We start from the raw sequence: 13,264 nt of genomic DNA on the forward strand, positions 1-13,264 counted from the left end.
GATTTATTTATTTTATATATGTGAGTACATTGCCACTGTCTTCAGACAGAGTAGAAGAGGGCATCAGATCCCATTACAGATGGTTGGTTGTGAGCCACCATGTGGTTGCTAGGAACTCAACTCAGGACCTCTGGAAGAGCAGTCAGTGCTCTTAACCATCTCTCCAGCCCCCAAAGCTGCCTTTTTAATGGTACAATACTTCAAAAGCTTCTACCATGAGAAGAAAAGTAGGAAGAACATAAGGCCAGATTAAAGAACAGGTTAATAGACAAGTCAATAAATTTGGGCCAGGTTATCCTAGAATGCTCTGTGCCTTGGCTCTGGTCAGATTTCTCTGCATCAGCACCAGGAAGGAGGCCAGTCCTGGGCATCATGCCTGGGATGCCAGCTGAACTGTTTAGGTAGTGAATCAGCCTAGGCTACCATCAGTCCTAGGGACCGGTCCCACTTCATCACTTTCCACTGGTCTGGGTCTTTGTGCCTATGCTCATTCCATGTCCAGAGACACTGGGGAAGAGGCCTGGTTTAAAGGATGGTGAACAAAGGGATGGATCTCTGGCACAGTGCTGGGGAGACTCAGGCAGTGACCAAAGCCAGCGTGAGACAGAGTGATGCCTGGGCTGGTGAGGCCCAGAGAGAGTTTTCATGCTCAGAGGATATTGTACTCCTGTAACTTCTCTCCTAAGTAAAAGCGGGTAAAGAGGAAGGGGCTCATGTCGATGGTCTTAAAGTGACCCTCTAGCATGATTTCTGCCACAGCGCGACCGATGCCAGGTGCATGCTGAATCCCACGACCACTGAAGCCCGTAGCAAAGTACATGTTGACAACTAGTGGGTGGGGGCCCACCACGCCATTCTGGTCAAAAGTATTGTAGTCATAATAGCCAGCCCAGGCACTCTGTACCTGCAGGTGAAAAGATGCTGAGGTTCTTGGTAAAGCAACGGACGTGCTCAACCCACAACCTTGCTCAGGATCATCTGCTAAAGGGCCCATGTGATGGGATAGATCCAGTAGGTTTCTTAGCAATTGTTAGTTAGAGGGAACACAACAGGTCAAAACAGAAACAATTATTCCCCTTTAGTTACCTCCAGAGTCTTAAAAGATGGCACCCTCTGGACCAAATGAGGCCACACTTTGTTCTGGAAGAAGTCATGGTCCACTTTCAGATTTGTTGGGTCTGGTTCTTCCTCCTAAGTAAGAGGTAGAGACAAGGTTTCTATATTGCTTGGAGTATGAGGGCAAGCCAAGAGCTGATTCCTATAATCAATCCCTTCAGTGGATTCCAATTCTAACATGAAGGAGAGCAAAGCCTCCCCACCACTTCCCAATGGCTTGCCTCTTTAATGGCATCTTGTTTATGTCTCCTTGAAACTTCATTTACCTCAGTAGGACTACAGCCACCTAGGTAGTTGCTGCCCAATCCTTCCCGTCGGAAATAGACTCCACTAATGTCTGCAACCAACGGTGTCTCCAGACCTGGTCCCTGTGGGCAGTGCCATAAGTGCACATACCTGTCATGATCAGGTGAGTTATGACATTGCAGGAATAACACTCACCAACCCTTTGCCCAGACCACACTTGCACACACACAAATACATCCTAAACTTTTTTTTTTTTTTTTTTTTTTTTTGGTTTTTCGAGACAGGGTTTCTCTGTGTAGCCCTGGCTGTCCTGGAACTCACTTTGTAGACCAGGCTGGCCTCGAACTCAGAGATCCGCCTGCCTCTGCCTCCCGAGTGCTGGGATTAAAGGCGTGCGCCACCACGCCCGGCCATCCTAAACTTTTGTAACAGTTCTTTTTCATCCTTAGCTGTCCTGACGGTAGCTACCTTTTCCTTGGCTCCACAGGTAGCTTGGTGCCCTGGAGGGTGCCAGGAAGTCCCTTCCCAATACCAGCCAGCTCTGCAATTTTCCCAGACCAGGCTCCTGCAGCATTGATCACTACAGCACATTCCACTGGCTGATACTCCAGGCTCTTGTCCATTTTTACCTGTAGGAACCAGAGGGTAAGAGGAAGGAAGCTGGGCTGTGTGTGAGGGGAATAAGGGCACACAATGGATCCTGACAGGTTTATTTCCCTTTAAGCCCAACTTTTATCAGTGCTGGAAGCAGGTAGAAGACCGACATCTGAGTAGATTATCTCCCTTCTTGCCCTCCACTTTATAAAAAGCACAATACAACTTGGGATTTACATGGACATTGTTGATCCTTCTCAAGACTACGTGCTCCCCAGTTGGGGTCTTCATTGGGGTAGATGAAGTGATGAAACCTGCAGGGAAGAAATTAAAAATTAAGCCCTTCAGGAAGGGTTAGCTCAGGGATAGAGTATATACCTAGTATGCATGAGACCCTAGGTTCTAGCTCTCGTGTTCCAATCAACATATACGGATGGGCCATTTGGGGCAGAGCAGAAGGCTATGAGTGAGCTGGACTTCCTCCCATGTTTCCCCCCTCAGGAGACTCTCCCTGTGTCTGTCTGATGTCTCCCGAGCAGCTGCAGAACACGTTTTCCTGGATAAACATAGACACAAAGATAAACACAAAGACACAAAATGGTGCTTTGATTGAGAATGCCCCTGTAAGCTCATATTTGCATGCTTAGTCCCCAACTGATGAACTGTTTGGGAAGGATTTGGAGGTGTGTCCTTGTGGGAGGAGGTGTGTCACTGTGAATAGGTCTTGAGGTTTTAAAAGCCCATACTAGGCCCAGTGTCTGTCTATCTTTCTCTCTGCCTGCTGCCTGTGGATCAGGATGTAGTTCAGAGATACTTCTTTTGCATCATTTCTGCTGCCACCATGCTCCCCGCCATGATGATAATGATGGATTGATCTTCTGAAGCTCTGAGCATCCCCTAGCTAAAATCTTTCTTTTATAAGAGTTGCCTTGGTCATGGGATCTCTTCAAAGCAATAGAACAGTAATGAACACACACAGACACACACTGCCCTTGAGGGAAATAGGGGGTCATTCTGGTTTCTTTTGAGAAAGGGTCTCATGTAACACAGACTAGTCTCAGACCTCCTATGTAGTAGAGAGTAACCCTCAACTTATTATGTTCCTGCCTGTACCTGCAGAGTTCTGGGATTACAGGCATGCAGCACGGTGCCCAGTTTATGGGGCATAACCTAGGGGCATGGGTCTTAGGGTTTCATGCATGCTAGGCAAGCACTCTCCTGGCTCCGCAACCACCACTGCTCATTCAAGGAAAGAAAATGGGAAGGATGAGTGCTTTTCCATGGACACTCAAGAGACATCAAGAAACCCAAATAAACTTGGCTACCCAGGAGGCAGTGTAGTGAGAAGAAAGCTGAACTGCTTAGCAGAAGATGGCCTCTCACACTAACCCTAGGTGAGCCTGTGAGCAGAAAGGTAGAGCCTGGGCTAGGCCTTGTCCTAGGTGTAAGACATAGCAGAGGGAATGAGACTTTGGACTCACGTGTCACTTCTCCCTGGCAGAAAAAGACTCCCATTGACTGGACCTTTCGACGAAGACCCTGGAGCAAAGACCAGGCATCAAACCAACCTTCATCCTCCAATCCTGACATAAGGAAAAAAAAAACTCATGAAGCCCTGGTACCCTCCTTTTCCCACTGTATGCCCCCCCCCCCCCGCCACGGCCCCCACACTTCTTTTTTTTTTTGGTTTTTTGAGACAGGGTTTCTCTGTGTAGCCCTGGCTGTCCTGGCGCTCACTTTGTAGACCAGGCTGGCCTCGAACTCAGAAATCCACCTGCCTCTGCCTCCCGAGTGCTGGGATTAAAGGCGTGCGCCACCACGCCTGGCTTCCCCACACTTCTTTAGGGCTTTAGAAGCAGGGAAAGTCATCTTGACCAACTCTACTAGAGTGCAGTCATACTGAAGGTCAGAGAAGCAGCACGGTTTGGGGCAGACCCTGTTACTCAGGAGGAAAGTGGCCCTCCTTCAGTATGGAGATGGCACACTGAGACTTCCAACCCAAGGAGCCTTCAATCTCTATCTTCAGGGAGAGAAAGACATGTGCTTTGATGGTGAGCCTCACCATAAGACGCCAGAGCTACGCCCTCTACGTTTATCCAGGGAAACTTGGTCTGCAGCTGCTCAGGAGACATCAGACAGACTTTGGCTCCTTCCTGTCTAAGAGAAATGTGTGCATCTCAGTTAATGTGTTAGGGAGAATATTCTGAGGGGAGAAACATGGACCCTGGCTCCAGGAGAGGACGGCCAGTTCACTCAGTTCTGTCTGTCCCAAATGCCCCATTTCTCTTGACTGCTGGGTGTGAAGACCCATTTTTCCTTTTCTACATTCCTCTCTCCCTTCAGTACTCTCAACTCCTTGCCCTGACCTATTCTATCTCCTTTCATAAGATGGTGGGGAACCACGTACCACTGCCTCCTGTAAAACACTTTCTTCCCTGCTGCCTAGCACAACCTTGTCCCTCAGAATGAGTGTCTCCTCTAGAACACTAACTGGCCAGGGAATCAAAGTGCCAAGAAACACTCCTATGAGCCAGTGTCTAGTTTAAACTGAGGCACAATGCTTACTAGATCTTGTCCCAGTTTCCCCACATGTAAAATGGGATGTTCTGATTAATTAATGAGTTAGCATCCGCAGACATTTATCTGGTTTCACTAGTGAGATTCACAGCATATCAGAAGAGAGCCTGTGCATACCATATCACAAAGATGCCCAACCCTTAACTGAAGCTCAATGTGCTAAGGCCAACCTGCTGCCTACTTTTATTTGTGGACCACACTCAATTATGTCTATGTTTTGTCTGTGGCTACTTTTGTGCTATAATGGCAAAGCAGAAAAGTTGAAATAGAGACAAAATGACAAGCAAAACCTAAAATATTTACTGTCTGGCCCTTTATATAATTTGCTGATCCCTAAATTAGGATTCTTGTTATAAGCACAGTACCCTTGCCACTCCCTAGAGATTCTGGTTTGCTAGGTTTGGGAGTATCTTACATGGGTGCTAAGTGTCCACGACTGGGCGATAGCCCTCGTCATGGGGTCTTGAAGGTTTAAATAGGCCCATTTTTCCTGATAATAAGAGCTACTAATGAGGAGATTCTTATGACATGACCTTCAGCTTCCCCATTTCTAACTTGGTATAGGAGCTCAGTGAAGTATGTGAAGCCAAGAAGCAGCTCAGGGCAGTGCTGGGCACCCACCTTTGCATTTTCACATTGTTTTCCAAGGTGGCAGCATCCTTTTCTGAAGCTAGCAAGAGACAGCCTGAAGGGTTGAACTGAAGTTCCACAGGAGGAGCATCCACCACAGCCAGGTACTCCTGTGTGCAAAGAAAAAGAGCTGCTCTCCAAGGAGGCTGACAAAAGGGAGCCTCCCTGGCCTCACCACAGCTCCAGGAGCAGTGGCCCAGATCAAGACAAACCCTTCTCTAGGCACCAACACTGGAAGACAGTCAAGGATCCCAATACCTTGTTGCCTCAAACACACTACTTCTCCTTGGTTCCCCTTACCAGCTAGGCTACTGATCTCTGGGCTAAAGAAAGGGCTCCCACCCCAGCCTTCAAATCTTACTGTACATACATTTATGTTCCGGAGAAAGTTGATTGAAAAGAGTGAGAGTTGGACATTCTCAGGCACAGAAAACTGCTGCCAAATCCCGCCCACAGAAGGCCCTGTGGAGGAAGCCCGTGAATACTGTGAAAAGAAAAACCGAGGTAGACGGTCATGATGTAATATATAGTGGAATCCTGCAATGGAAGCTGTCAGTTATACATTTAAATGCAAAGGGGAATCATTTTTCAAGGAGCAAGTATGGGTAAATGTTCTGGAGCACGTGTAATCCGAGCACTTGGTAGGCACAGAATGGAAGATGCTGAGTTCAGGGCCAGCTTCAGCCATATATTGAAACCCCATCTCCAAAGAGATTAAACAACAGTAACAACGTCCCTTCCCCTTCCCCAACAAAACAATGTTATTGCTGCGGGTCTTTTTTGAGGGAGGAAGAACCTCAATAAGATGACTGCCCTTACTCCCTGACCTCACCGTGTGGTCTTGCTCCACCACCAGCACCCGAATGGCACCTTTTCTACTCTCCAGCTTCTTCAGCCAAAAGGCCACAGACAGACCAAGAATCCCACCTCCAATGATGACCACATCCGCCTGTTCTGGGGGCAGGTGGCTGGTGTCATACAGCACTTCATATTTCTTTCCAGGCAGGATGGAATCAATCTTCTTCTTAAAGTCAGACACCTTTGCATCCCAGTCTGCAGGACAATTACAGTTAGATGACTTATGTTCTTTTCTGCGTGGTTGGGGGTTGGAGGATGGGTACAGGAAAAGGCGGGCTGAAATCGGCATTTGGGTTGGCACACCTCCAATGTCATCCTTTCTCATAAGCTCACCTCATATGCAGCAGTATTGTTACCACTTTGTTGTTTGGTCTTTGTCCCACCAGGCCCCAATTATCATGGATCTTCTCTAACACTGGAAGATTCAACTTCCTAAAATTCTGTTTCCCCATCAAGCGAGGTGTGACTCACATTATTTAGCTCTTGCAGATCTCTCTCCCTCCTGAACCCCAGTCTCAGATATCACAGGCCCAGGGAACACGAGTCCCTAGTATACTTCATACTGCACAGCCTTCTAAAGCCGGGCACCTCTGTAATGGTTTCTTATCCTTATCCATTATCGCCAGCAAGCTTCCATTTATATGGCATTGTCCACTGGGAAGTGCCTCCTTGAGAGCCATACACTTGCCTCGGCTCTTTGACCTTTAGCAGGCAAGCCTACCCCTTCCCCTAGCTAACTCTCTGTCCCGCCAGCACGAGGCAGGGGGTCGAACCTTGAAGGTCATATCTATGGAGGGTTTGGGCTCCCCAGAACCACTGCTGCCCTCAGCTTTACCCGGAATAAAGCCTCCTTTGCGTGTTCGTAGCCCCCGGTATGGGAGGCCCGGGCCTAAGCCAAGACGCAGCGCTCTGCGAAACATGGCATTAGTGCCCGGCTCTTTTCAGCTTGAGGTGCCTGCCCCTCAAGCCGACTCTGTCCTTCCAGTCATCGGTCCGCGCCACGGGGAATAGATACGAACGCGCCGATTAGCCGGTAGTGCTCTTCAGGCTCCACCCCTCCACGCTATAGGGGAGCTAGTGCCTCGGGAGTCCCGCCCCTGTGTGCTATTGGTCAGTCTGGCGTCTACGTCATCACGTGCGCCCTGAGCGGGGAAGGGGCGGGACCACGGAGGCTCGTAGCGGAAGTGCGGCTGAACCGGTTTCCGGAGGCTGCTGGTGTGACGTGTCCCGCGCTTGGCGCAGCAGGAAGCGGCGGCGGACGCGGCCCGAGTTCCCGGCGCCGGTCTCGGCCTCAAGTCGTATCCCGCTTCCGTCATGCTTGACTTCTTCACCATCTTCTCGAAGGGCGGGCTTGTGCTCTGGTGTTTCCAGGGCGTGAGCGACTCGTGCACCGGGCCCGTGAATGCGTTGATTCGTTCCGTACTGCTGCAGGTACCACCCCCGCGGGGCAGAACTCCGGGCTGTCGTCCCTCAGACCCAGACTGTGGTCCCCCTTCCAGTAGTAACTCCATGCTTTCCGTTCTGATCTCCTCAAACTGGTCGCTTACCGGCCACCCAGGATCGACTTCCTTGCCTGGATCACAGCATCCCGAAACTTTGCGACGCCCCCCACACCTCCCGTTTCCGGGGCTCTAGCCATGTTCTGGCGTCCTAATGGACTTGAGCTCCCTCTCCACTCATCCGAGCAGCGTGCTTTTCTGCTGTTTTGACGTTGGGTGAAACTGTGAATGCGAGAACACCTTTCAGGAACACTAAATGGTTCACAGCTGCTAGAAGATCTGATTGTTTATATATGACTGTTTACTTCCTGGCTCTCAAGTGTCCTGTCTCCTGTCCCAGCTTTACCCCTTGTCCTTACTTGGTGTCTGTCTATCTGTCTCTCTTTTTCTGAGGGGATGCTAGAAATGTCACAGTACTCCCTTGTTGAGGGCAGGATTATATCTGGTTATTTCCCAAACATAGTCCAAAGTCTGGTTTTGCTGTGGATATAGCCTGACTGCTGAAACGCTCTTTTTTCCAGGAACGGGGCGGCAACAACTCTTTCACTCATGAGGCTCTCACACTCAAGTATAAACTGGACAACCAGTTTGAGCTGGTGTTTGTGGTAAGTGGGGGTATGTTAGAATGACAAGTTATGTTTTCAACAGCATCCCCACTGATGAACCTAATTAATTGTGGGTATTGTGTATGTAATAAAGTAATAGAAAAAATTAGGAATGTGGAGGGGAGAAAGCAAGGGACTTCTGGGTAAGATGGAAAGCTTGGCTGTCTCTTGGGGCAGGAAACCTATCTCTGGAGGCTTGGGTTGAGTTGGCTTCCTTCCATTCTGGGCTGGCATGTAAGGAGATCTATTGGCTCTGTCTCCTTCCATAAACAGGTTGGCTTTCAGAAGATCCTCACGCTGACCTATGTAGACAAGTTGATAGATGATGTGCACCGACTGTTCCGGGATAAGTATCGCACAGAGATCCAACAACAGAGTGCTTTAAGTCTATTGAATGGCACGTTTGATTTCCAAAATGACTTCCTGCGGCTCCTTCGGTGAGAGGCTTTCCCGTTCAAAGGGAAAATTTTCATGATTTAAGAGTGCCTGCCTGTCGGTGGCACATCAATATTAACCTGGGTTCAAAACAGTCACATTTTGTAGCTTGTTTCTTATAGTCCTTTTGATATGTGGGATCTTTTTCTTAAGTCAGAGTTGTCCTCTTATATGGGTAGAAAGACCAACTAGGCTCTTTTCTCTTTAGTGAAGCAGAGGAGAGCAGTAAGATCCGTGCTCCCACTACCATGAAGAAATTTGAAGATTCTGAAAAAGCTAAGAAACCTGTGAGGTCCATGATTGAAACACGGGGGGAAAAGACCAAGGAAAAAGCAAAAAACAACAAAAAAAAGGGGGCCAAAAAGGAAGGTGTGTTTGAGTTTCCTGACCCTACTAGGGCATACAAGATGTTAGCATAGAATTATCAAGCTCTGTGGTACTCTTTGACATTGCTAGCCTCCTTTAACTTAATGCTCAGCACCCTATCATCCCCTTGAGGCATTGTAGTCTCCAAGGTGTTTGGTCCAAGTTTGCTCTTTCGGGTTTGGAAGAACTTTGGTTATTACCTGGGTGGTTGGGATTTATGTTTCTTTTCCTCCAGTGAGGTTTCTTTTAACAGGTTCTGATGGCACTTTGGCTACCAGCAAAACAGCCCCTGCAGAAAAGTCAGGCCTCTCAGTGGGACCTGAGAACGGAGAACTTTCCAAAGAGGAGCTGATCCGTAGGAAGAGGGAGGAGTTCATTCAGAAGCATGGGAAGGGTCTGGACAAATCCAGGTCAGCATTGTTCCCCAGTCTCTGGGGACTGTTACCCAGCTGTGCTGGGGGCAGGGGACTCTCCTCTCATCTTCTTTCCTACTTTTCTCCTATAAGTTTTTCTTATGTGATCCTTTGCAGTAAATCTTCAAAGTCAGATACTCCAAAGGAGAAGGGCAAAAAAGCACCCCGGGTGTGGGAACTAGGTGGCTGTGCTAACAAGGAAGTCTTGGATTACAGTACTCCCACCACCAATGGAACTCCAGAGGCAGCCCTTTCTGAAGATATCAACTTGGTAAGATGCATAAAGGTCAGAGTGAAGATCACCATTGGCCAGAAATTGAGAAGGAAACAGTTGGAGGGTATATCTGGATTTGAGAGAGGAATGAACTATATGTGGGTTTTTCTAAGGTTTCAAATACTGTTGCCAGGGTATATCCTGGGCTCTTCCCCTCAGCTGTTAGTGTTCTTGATCACACCTCTTTTCTTTGCCTGTGTTCTCTAGATTCGAGGAACTGGGCCTGGGGGACAGCTTCAAGATCTGGATTGCAGCAGCTCAGATGATGAAGGGGCCACTCAAAATACCAAGCCTAGGTAGAAGGATTTCAGGTGGGAGGTGGTGTGGATGCAGAATTGATGATCCATACCTCCTGCCTGCTGGCCTTATGCATACTTGTGACCTTCTGTAATTGTAGTGCTACCAAGGGAACTCTGGGTGGCATGTTTGGGATGCTGAAGGGTCTGGTGGGTTCCAAGAGCTTGAGTCGAGAAGACATGGAATCTGTGCTAGACAAGATGCGTGATCATCTCATTGGTGAGTCTGGAGGACTGGCTTGACTGACAATGACATAGTTCATTAGGAATAGAACCATTTTCTAAGCTGTGCTCTTGAGACCTGATCATTGTTAACACGGAACTCACAGCTGTCCATCTCTTCTCAGCTAAGAATGTGGCTGCTGATATTGCTGTCCAGCTCTGTGAATCTGTTGCCAACAAGTTAGAAGGGAAAGTGATGGGGACATTTAGCAGTAAGTATCTCCACATGTCACAAAGTGCTCATGCATTTCAGAGGTGATACAGTCAGACAGCTTTGGTATGTGCCTTTTAGCAAACATCTTTAAATTTCCAAACCTCTATGATAGAACAGCCTTTAGGACTTAACAGGACAGTTAATTGAGATAATAAAGTAATAGAGCAGTGTGACTTGAATTCTGGGGGAAAACCTAGTATGGTCTGAATTCCATTAGTTCAGAAAGATGTTGGGTATCAAGTATATTTGATTTTATGATTGAATCCATCCACCTCCCTTTTAAGCTGTGACTTCAACAGTCAAGCAAGCTCTACAAGAATCTCTAGTACAGATCCTACAGCCACAGCGTCGTGTAGACATGCTCCGGGATATCATGGATGCCCAACGTCGCCAGCGCCCTTATGTTGTTACCTTCTGTGGTGTTAATGGAGTAGGGAAGTCTACCAATCTTGCCAAGGTCAGCTCAGTTCCACAGCCTGCTTTTCCACCCTGTGCTTTAGAATCCTGGGTCTAGGTGACAGTTTTCTTTAACTTTTTTGCAGATTTCCTTTTGGCTTTTAGAGAATGGCTTTAGTGTCCTCATTGCTGCCTGTGATACATTTCGGGCTGGGGCTGTTGAGCAGCTTCGTACACACACCCGGCGCCTGACTGCCCTCCATCCCCCCGAGAAGCATGGTGGCCGTACGATGGTGCAGTTGTTTGAAAAAGGCTATGGCAAGGACGCTGCTGGCATTGCCATGGAAGCCATTGCCTATGGTACAGTGTGGGGACCAAGGGGCTTGTTGTGTCCTTGTCCGGGGAATTTGCACAGACTAAGGCTATTACTAGAGAAGTCAGGGTAAATTACTTGTATGGGTGGTTTTGGGTAGTAATGTGTGTAGTTAAAGGAAAGCTGGTGTATCCTAACTGTAAACCTGAATGTGGTCTTTTTCCTACTTCTCTCCTTTCCCTGAATGGTTTTGGTGGTGGCCAAGAATAGGACAGGTTTTTCCTTATGTTACCTTGTAACCAAATCCAGAGTCTGGGCAAGTAAACAGGATAGGCTTTTCAAATAACCCACACTTGGACATCTTAGGAAGCTGGCAGTGAGCATGAGTGACAGTTGGGTGACTTTTCACATAGCCAGTATAGGAAATCTTGAGAAGTTGGTAGTGTGAGTGAGAGTTCCATGCTTGGAGTTGACTGTTTTTCTCTTTCTAGCACGTAACCAAGGCTTTGATGTGGTGCTGGTAGACACTGCTGGCCGCATGCAAGACAATGCCCCTCTGATGACTGCCCTGGCCAAACTCATTACTGTCAATACACCTGACTTGGTGCTGTTTGTAGGGGAGGCCTTAGTAGGCAACGAAGCTGTGGATCAACTGGTGAGAGGGTTTGGGCCCAGTTCCCTTTACAACTTAAACCTTGGCAAATTAGGTGGGTTCTTATGTTACCTTTTCACTTTCTAGGTCAAGTTCAACAGAGCCTTGGCTGACCATTCTATGGCTCAGACACCTCGGCTCATTGATGGCATTGTTCTTACCAAATTTGACACCATTGATGACAAGGTAAAAATGGATGACTGAATGAGACTGGGAAGGAGGAATGGCTGTCTTTAAAGGAAATGGAGGCGTTGAGTGAAAACAGGGCTTGAGTTGATTGATTGGCCATCCATTTTCTCTTCTTCAGGTGGGAGCTGCTATCTCTATGACATACATCACAAGCAAACCCATCGTCTTTGTGGGTACTGGCCAGACCTACTGTGACCTACGCAGTCTCAATGCCAAGGCTGTGGTGGCTGCCCTCATGAAGGCTTAATGTGGCTCTTGCCTAATACCAAATCGCCGCTTGCCCCAAGTCCCTATTCCTATATCAAGAATGTGCTTTAGAGTATGTGAGCAACTTGTCTTCAGTGTAGTACAAAGGCAGAGTGAGGGGAGCTTTGGAGACTTGCAGCTCCTTCTAACCCAATCCTTTGTTCAGCCCTACCTCCTTCTGCAAGGAGGGCCTAATCATGTTATAATCACTGCCCAATGACCCTCCCTCTTCCTACTCAGGCATCCCCTTCACTCTGCCTACAGACTCCATATCATAGCTTTGACCAATGGTTGGAAAACCCAACACCTGGAGTGTTGCTAGTGTGATCACAGAGCCATGGTGAGATAAGGAGCAGTTTGAGGTCCCAGCTCTAATGGCTTACTTCCAGAGCCAGCTCTGGATCTTAATGGCATCTATCTAGAAGAATACAACAGCTTCTGGGTCCCTAGTGTCAGGATGACAGCCACCTCACTGTGGCAGTGATGGTGGCCCATTCTTAATTGCTGCTAATTATAAATCTGGTGATGAACTCCACACCTGATTTTTGCCCCAAAGCATCAGTTAGGCCTTGTTACAAATGAGTGAAAGGCGAGTGCCCACTTCTCAGAAACAAGGGAGCAGGGTTGCCTTCCAACCTGTCCCTGCTCCCAGAATCTAGATGGAAGCTTTGCATGTTTACCTTCCTGGGAGAGAACCAGTTGTTAGAGGGATTATTGTTGTCCCATACCCCACCCAACCCTCAGCCTCCTGAGCAGGTCCTGGCTTTTCCTCATTCTCTTCTACAGTGCCTGGTAGACAAGTGCTACGTTGAAGAACACAAACCTCTTGTTAAGACTTGTCCTGTAGTTTGGTATTACAGATGTGCTACTAGTGCAATAAGGTGAAGGCTGTCTGCCCAGAGAAATACATAATTTATATAAGAAAATAAATTTCATAAAGAAATTGCCTCTTAGGTTCCTATTATTTTATACAGGATATAAAATTAGGATGGTAACTCATACTAGCTATATAGTTCTTGGGCTTCTTTTTGGCAAGGGCATGATAGGAACTAGTAGTGCTCTAAGGAATTGGGTAAGTGCCTGTGCTGAGAAGGATCACCACCCTATGATGAAAATAGAAGAA

General features: G+C 47.8%; 2 protein-coding genes across 3 annotated transcripts; one reads left to right on the forward strand and one right to left on the reverse strand.

The window, feature by feature from the left end:
* Foxred1 (FAD dependent oxidoreductase domain containing 1) lies at positions 1 to 7,041 on the reverse strand. Of its 2 annotated transcripts, XM_021171971.2 has the most exons (11): positions 6,857 to 7,041; positions 5,996 to 6,216; positions 5,534 to 5,647; positions 5,155 to 5,273; positions 4,019 to 4,113; positions 3,438 to 3,539; positions 2,194 to 2,270; positions 1,831 to 1,991; positions 1,383 to 1,512; positions 1,087 to 1,191; positions 2 to 904 (listed from the first exon to the last, which is right to left on the reverse strand). In XM_021171971.2, the coding sequence occupies exons 1-11, from the start codon at positions 6,939 to 6,941 to the stop codon at positions 650 to 652; spliced, it is 1,464 nt and encodes a 487-aa protein (XP_021027630.1). In that variant the 5' UTR covers positions 6,942 to 7,041; the 3' UTR covers positions 2 to 649. The 2 variants fall into 2 exon arrangements, with proteins under 2 accessions (XP_085700643.1, XP_021027630.1); XM_085844517.1 differs by lacking the exons at positions 5,534 to 5,647; positions 5,996 to 6,216; positions 6,857 to 7,041 and having other exon boundaries at positions 1 to 904; positions 4,019 to 4,109.
* A 152-nt stretch (positions 7,042 to 7,193) lies between these two features.
* Positions 7,194 to 13,087, forward strand: Srpra (SRP receptor subunit alpha). Its single transcript, XM_021171372.3, has 14 exons — positions 7,194 to 7,452; positions 8,042 to 8,125; positions 8,399 to 8,562; positions 8,769 to 8,929; positions 9,180 to 9,336; positions 9,457 to 9,610; positions 9,821 to 9,909; positions 10,011 to 10,129; positions 10,257 to 10,343; positions 10,630 to 10,802; positions 10,888 to 11,101; positions 11,546 to 11,709; positions 11,794 to 11,892; positions 12,014 to 13,087. Exons 1-14 carry the CDS (start codon positions 7,336 to 7,338, stop codon positions 12,140 to 12,142), a joined length of 1,911 nt encoding a protein of 636 aa, XP_021027031.1. The 5' UTR covers positions 7,194 to 7,335; the 3' UTR covers positions 12,143 to 13,087.
* The last annotated feature ends 177 nt before the right edge of the window (positions 13,088 to 13,264 follow it).

The sequence above is a fragment of the Mus caroli genome, unplaced genomic scaffold (assembly GCF_978045245.1).
Source record: "Mus caroli unplaced genomic scaffold, Mus_caroli_1 scaffold_11, whole genome shotgun sequence".
NCBI lineage: Eukaryota > Metazoa > Chordata > Mammalia > Rodentia > Muridae > Mus > Mus caroli.